The sequence below is a fragment of the Cucurbita moschata genome, unplaced genomic scaffold, assembly GCF_002738365.1.
Source record: "Cucurbita moschata cultivar Rifu unplaced genomic scaffold, Cmos_1.0 Cmo_Scf00070, whole genome shotgun sequence".
In the NCBI taxonomy this organism is placed as follows: domain Eukaryota; kingdom Viridiplantae; phylum Streptophyta; class Magnoliopsida; order Cucurbitales; family Cucurbitaceae; genus Cucurbita; species Cucurbita moschata.
Window position 1 is genome coordinate 42,717 of NW_019268586.1, and position 6,747 is coordinate 49,463.

A 6,747-nucleotide genomic window follows, 5' to 3' on the forward strand; every position below is an offset into this window, starting at 1 on the left:
TTTAAAAAAAAAAAAAAAAAAAAAAAAAAAAAAGTCTTCACAAGCAGCACCTTACCAAACCGTAGGAGCATAGAAGTAAAACCATCGAGCCAAGCGTAGGGTAGATAATGTAGGGTTGCCTTTATCTCGTTAAAATGACAGGGAGTCTTTTGAATAGGACCTTTGCGATGTAAACCCGTTCTAAAAGGGAGCGTGGAATCATGCATATAACCTAGCAGCTAGCAAGCACATGAGATCACATCCCATACTCAGAGTGATTCTAGGACTCATTGGAAGGGTCTGCAAGTTAACTTGCTTGCCACAGATGATGGTTAAGACAAGCTAGATGCTATATAATGATATTTTGAGATATATGTTGTTTTTATTACTTTTCACTACGCTAGAAAGGAGAATGAGATATTGTAATTTTTGCTCCATGATTGATGGATGTTATCTCCTTATTGAGCTTATAGTTAGAATGTAACAACTCAAGCCCACCGCTAGTAGATATTGTCTTCTTTAGAATTTCCCTTTCGGACTTCTCCTCAATGTTTTTGAAACGCGTATGCTAGGGAGAGGTTTACACACTCTTATAAAGAATGTTTCATTTTCCTCATCAACCCATGTGAGATCTCACAATCCACCCATCTTCGGAGTAACGTCCTCATTGGCTTTTGTTCCCTTCTCCAATCGATGTGGAACCCCTCAATCCACCCCCCTTCAGGACCCAGCACCCTTACTAGCACATCACCTCATGTCCACCCTGGGGCTCAACCTCCTCGCTGGCACATCACCTCATACATATGACCATTAGAAATGGTCTTTTTATAGGAGTTAGATTTGACGAAGACATGAAACCGACGGAGGAGGTGAAGGAAATGAAATGGTTCAGAAGCCGATACCAACAGCAGTAGAGAAAGACCCACGCCCCCCATTTTCCAGCCCCCTTATGAGCTAAAAGCATTGTGAGTGTGTCTAGCTCTGATACCATTTGTAATGGTCCAAGCCTATCGTTAGCATAGCAGATATTGTCCTCTTTAAGCTTTCCCTTTCGGGCTTTCCCTCAAAGTTTTTAAAATAAGTCAGAGAGGAAGAGATTTTCGAATTTTTTAATACCCTCATTTTAGGGATTAATTCGTTTTTTTATTCGATTTTACAACTTTAATTGAGAGATTATATGGTTTGATTTTTTGTAGGGGTTAATTATCTGTTTAAAATTCCGCCTATAAAATATATAGAATATGATTTATTATCTGTTTAAAGTTCGTTAACTCGATCTGAAAAGTTGTTTTTCTCATTTTAGTATCATGCTATATCAACTAAAGATTGTCTTAAGCTTAAAATATGGAAGAAAAAAAACATTTACTCGTTTCCACACTTTTATAAAGAATTTTTTATTCTTCTCCCCAACCGTTGTAGGATCCCATAGCTTCAATCTGCAAACTACAACCTACAAGTCTATTTGTTTTATGACTTATTATCTCAACCACTTAGTAGAGAAAGACCACTGGAGAAATGAGACTTCAATCTTGTCTCAACCAATGAAACCTAGAGATAGGCCTAAAAAGAAGGTGAAAAATGGAATAGTAAGTTAAAAGAAGTTTCCATGTAAGCATGATGACAAATGTTTTGCACAAAAGAGAGGAGTGGAAAAAATTGCATGTTTAAAATTAGTATTTCTTCTAAGTGGAAAAAATTGCATGTTTAAAATTAGTATTTCTTCTAAAGAAGACAAATATAGATCAAGAACCAAGCAACATTCAAACTAGAGAGCAATGTGCGGACATCCTCACCAAGACCCTAGCAAGGGTTAAATTTGCAGACATACGTGAGTTGCTTGAAGTGAAGAATCTCGAGCAAAGTCAAGATTATGGAGAAGAATGTGAGTTAATAAGCTTGACTTAGCGAATAAAATTATTAACTTAGAGCAATTTTAAGATAATTTTCCAATGTGCGACACCATCAAATATTGGTTTTGACCCTCGATTGAATCACACCGAAGTAAATAACTGAAACACAAAGAAACTTTCTTTGTACTAGAAAAAAACTTTAAGCACTATGCTTCTTAATTTCTTTTGTTGAGAATAAAGCATACATCCGCAAGTTAAAAAATCAAACAAAAAAAAAAAAACAACAAAATCAAGTATGAGATCAAGCTTATTGACTCACAATCTTCCTTGCTAAAAATTCTTTACTCGCATCTTTGCAAATTTAACTCTTGCTAAGGCCGGGGTGATTTGCACATTTCTCTCTAGAGCATAAACTCCATAACGATCTATTACTTCTCGACACACCAACAGGGGAATTGGAAGAGAGTTTTGATATATTTTTTTATGCGTCAAAATACCAGGTTCTCCATGAATGCAATCACAAAATTTTTGTTAATATATTGAGTTACTGCCTTTAGCTTACTTTTGGTTATTTCACACAAAGATGTTACAGTTGCTGACATAAACTCGGACTCACAAGAAGATAGTGTCACGGTTCGCTGCTTCTGAGATTGCTAAGTGCTAAAGTTTTCATTGATATAAAATATCATTCATGCAGTACTTTTCTATCGTCAATTTCTCTAGCTAAATCACTATCGATAAAACTGACTTGTTCTTCCGTCTCTCGCCCTCTTTGATTCTTCAACTCATAGTTTGTGGTTTCTTTCACATAATTGAGAATGTGTTTGACCACTTGATAATGCATCATAGTAGACTTCTTCATGTTCCTCCTCACCATTCTAACAATATATGAAAGATCTAAATGAGTATGAGTCAAGTGTCTCAGTTTTTCAATAACACGCCAATATTAATGGAATTCACCAAACTTCCTTCTACAGAAATTTACCAAACTTCCTTCTACATCTTTACTTCCATGGGATAAAAAAATTTATCAACTAAATTTTTTTAATAAATCCATTTTAATTCATTAACTCTAGTTCTGTTTAATAGAGACCTAGAGTTGCAATCTTGTGTATTGTAAGACAAGTTGTGTCTAGAGACATAACCATTACATATAGGTTGACCATTCACGAGTTGTTCATGAATACACTTGGGTCAAAAATTCGTTTAACCTCGTAAGTACATTTGATACCTCAAGTAATTGATCCTTTAATGCATAAGATGTTTACGATCAACTAAATCATTCTCAAGCCAGTGAAAAAATGAGGTCTCATTATTCAAGTCCCGAAATTTGTAGTTAGAAAAAGTAACTAATCTATTTACTCTATATTAGAAGAAGAAGTGAATTCTATATTTTGAGATTATATTTTCAAATCCTTAGTAAAGGTTCCAAAATAATAGATTTATTGAATTGACTTCAACAGTCACTTCCACCTGCAAATCAAAGAACAATCCTTCACATGGAGGACTTTATAACTAAAAAGTAAAGATAAAGTCAAATATGATTATTTGTGAATGATAATGTTTGCTTAATCCACCACAAATGGTGTGTGAAAGTTCTCTATTTATAATTAAATAAATTATAAGTATATGGAAAGAGTAATAAACGGAAATAACAATAAATGGAAAGATAACTATGGTAAGAAGACAAATATCTAATAAAATATCAAATATGATATATATGGTAAATTATAATTTATTACTAAATATCCTTAACACCCCACGACAAGCTGAGCGTCAGATTTGAATGAATGTGAAGCTTGGATCTGAAAAATTTAAAGAGAGGTTGAGAAATACTTTTCATGAAGATGTCAACAACCTGGTTCAGAGGAGGCGTAGAGATACACTTTCTTGGCCATCAAAACTGTAGAGGGATCATCGCTCAGCAGCGATGCTGTCTTGGCTTCGACGATAATATGTCTAACCCATGAAGAGGGATCGTCACTTACCGACGATGCTGTCTTGGCTCTGGTGAGAATATGTCAACCCAAGAAGTAGAAGGGGAAACCTAGAGCAAGGGACAAAGACAATGTTGAAGCTGAAAGAGTCACCATAGTGGGTGAAGGAGCCAATTTTGGCTAGAAGGGCGTCGGCGACTTGGTTGGCAAAGAGGCCAGCGCGGTACCCAGATTCCAAAGGTAAATCTCTGCAGAAGGTCGATGGGTTTATTGAGATTCTGTATATTTTCGAAGAGAACACTGATGAGGATCATGAGATTAGGGTTTTTTGTGAAGGATGAAGGATTGATTGGGAAGAAAATGAGAGAGAGACTATGTTGGCCAAGGGAAAACCGATTGGGTTGGAAAATGTGAAGTTGTATGTACAGAGTATGGCGAAATGTGATTTGGAGGTCAATAGAGTGGAGCCGAAGAGTAATCAATCAGCTCCACTTGCGGCAGCCATGACGACTGCCCCTGCGATATTAAAGCGAGCAATGGTGGTGGAGAAAAATAGTAGAGGATTCAAAAGCCATTAAAAAGAAAAGATCGGGGTTGTTAAACCGAAAAGAACTCTAATATCATGAGAATGTTTGCTTAATCCACTACAAATGGTGTGTGAAAGTTCTCTCTTTATAATCAAATAAATTATAAGAATATGAAAAGAATAATAAACCGAAATAACAATAAATGAAAAGATAACTATAACAAGAAGGCAAATATCTAGATATTTGTCTTATAATAAAATATCAAATATAATATATGTGGAAAATTATAATTTATTACTAAATATCTTATTAATCTTCTAAATCAACAAATTTACAAACAAAAAAAAAAGAAATATTTCACTTAACCTATTATGCAAACCTATTGTATATGATACCACACTCATATGTTTACACATGAATAATTTAGATCAAATCATCATGATAGTTTTAGGACAATAATCCATATGCTATTAATCTCATATTAACGAAATAAAGTTTATGAATTTATTATGATAGTTGAGGATATCAATTCCAACTTCAACAACTTCATTCCTCGCCGTAAAATAAGACTTTAAGAGAGAAATAAAGTGAAACACACCGGAATGAATGAGTACAAATGAAGAGCCAAAAACTTCAAAATAAGAACTATGAAAAATTATGTACGCCACCATTGTTGGCCATATAGCTCTAAACATTTTCCCATGCCCCGCTCAACCACCACCACCAAAATCATATCCCATTTCAAATTCTTATCTAGTCATTAAATTATGCTTAAATTGCGAAAATCAAGAAACCACGGAACCACGGAACCACGGAACAAACTTTGTAGGTCCCACTAAACATGAAAAAACAAAATATGTCGATCTGTTACATAAATTTTAGATACCAATTAGGGAAAATTGTCTGTTGTGTTCGTAAGTTGGAAATACAAATGGCTGCATTATGAGTGAATCAGCGCATGAATTTGAAAGGGATTATGAAAACAAAAATTAAGTAGGTACAGAGGTTTGTTCTTCATGTAATTTTGATATGAATTGAGAAGAACTTATTTGAATTAAAATTCGTTAAATGTATGGAAAATCAAAATTGAAAGAAGGGGGAAAGGAATTGTACTTTTTCACTTTTTTTCTTCCTTTTTCTCTTCCTTTTTCTCCTCTTTTTTCTCCTCTTTTTTCTCTTCCTTCTTCTCCTCTTTCTTCTCCTCTTTCTTCTCTTCCTTTGCAGGTCCGACTGATATCAAGTCCACTTTACCTACTTTCTTCAATTTCTTCACAATCGCCACCGCATCCATCGATCCTATCACCGTCAGTTTCTGATCCTTCAGATCCGCCGCGATCGAATCGACACCTAATCATTCAAATGATTTCATATCGTTTTTCAGTTTACGATTCCAAATGATTTCATATCGTTTTTCAATTTCCGATTCCGAATGATTTCATATCGTTCTTCAATTTCCGATTCCAAATGATTCCATATCGTTTTTCAGTTTATGATTCCAAATGATTTCACATCGTTTTTCAATTTCCGATTCCAAATGATTCCATATCGTTTTTCAGTTTACGATTCCGAATGATTTCATATCGTTTTTCAATTTCCGATTCCAAATAATTTCATGTAGTTTTTCAGTTTCCGATTCTTTTCAGACAACAGAACAAGCAAACAAACAGAGTCGATCGATTTTCCACACTTAGAGATCAGAAACTCGGAAGAAAGATTTGGAAAAAAAAAAAAAAAAAAAACAGAGAATCGGAGACGAACCGTAGATGTCGGCAGCAGCTTCGATTGCCTTCTGCTTCGTCTTGTCGTCAGTCATGGTCATCACCTTCAGCACAACTTTCTGCAAGAGATCGAAGAGAAAACAGAAATGTAATAAGAAGAAAGAAAGAGGAATCAGAGAGAAAAAGGAAGAGGAGAAACCTGAGCCATTTGGGTGATGAGCAAAAAATGAAATGTGAAAGAGAATGAAGAGAGAAAAAGGTTTATAAAAAATAAAAAATAAAAAAGAAAGGGAAAGTCGCTATCTAACACCGCGATTTCAAAGAGTGAAAAGCCAAAAGGCAGAGAGAAGGGATTATATTCTTTTTTTTATTATTATTATTTTCAACAATGACGCATACTCATGTCATGAAAATCTTCATTTCAAATTCTTTTTTAACATAAAATATAAATAAAATAAAATCCACAACTCAAATTTTTATTGTTTCAAATTCCACCCATTTATTTTTAGTTTGACATGTTACACAACTTGGATTAACACTTTCTCCGTTACTAAAATTATTTTTATGGTACCGCTTACGTATCGGTGTTCATATGATTCGATAATCTGACTAATTTAAACTATTCAACCCAAACAATAAAATTTTGGATTTGTAACAATTCAAGCTCACCGCTAACAATTAGTCTTCTTTGACTCGTTATGTATCACTGTCAGGTTCATGATTTTTTAGAATATGT

At 34.4% G+C, this 6,747-nt stretch overlaps 1 protein-coding gene across 1 annotated transcript; it reads right to left on the bottom strand.

The window, feature by feature from the left end:
* Positions 1–5,142: 5,142 nt before the first annotated feature.
* Positions 5,143–6,331, bottom strand: LOC111438043 (heavy metal-associated isoprenylated plant protein 39-like). Its single transcript, XM_023076000.1, has 3 exons — positions 6,211–6,331; positions 6,052–6,130; positions 5,143–5,640 (listed from the first exon to the last, which is right to left on the bottom strand). The coding sequence occupies exons 1-3, from the start codon at positions 6,217–6,219 to the stop codon at positions 5,411–5,413; spliced, it is 318 nt and encodes a 105-aa protein (XP_022931768.1). The 5' UTR covers positions 6,220–6,331; the 3' UTR covers positions 5,143–5,410.
* Positions 6,332–6,747: the final 416 nt, after the last annotated feature.

Coding starts and splice junctions, on each gene's coding strand:
- LOC111438043 (XM_023076000.1), bottom strand. Junction 5,641..6,051: donor AGCTGCTGCCGACATCTACG/GTTCGTCTCCGA, acceptor TTGAATGATTAG/GTGTCGATTCGATCGCGGCG.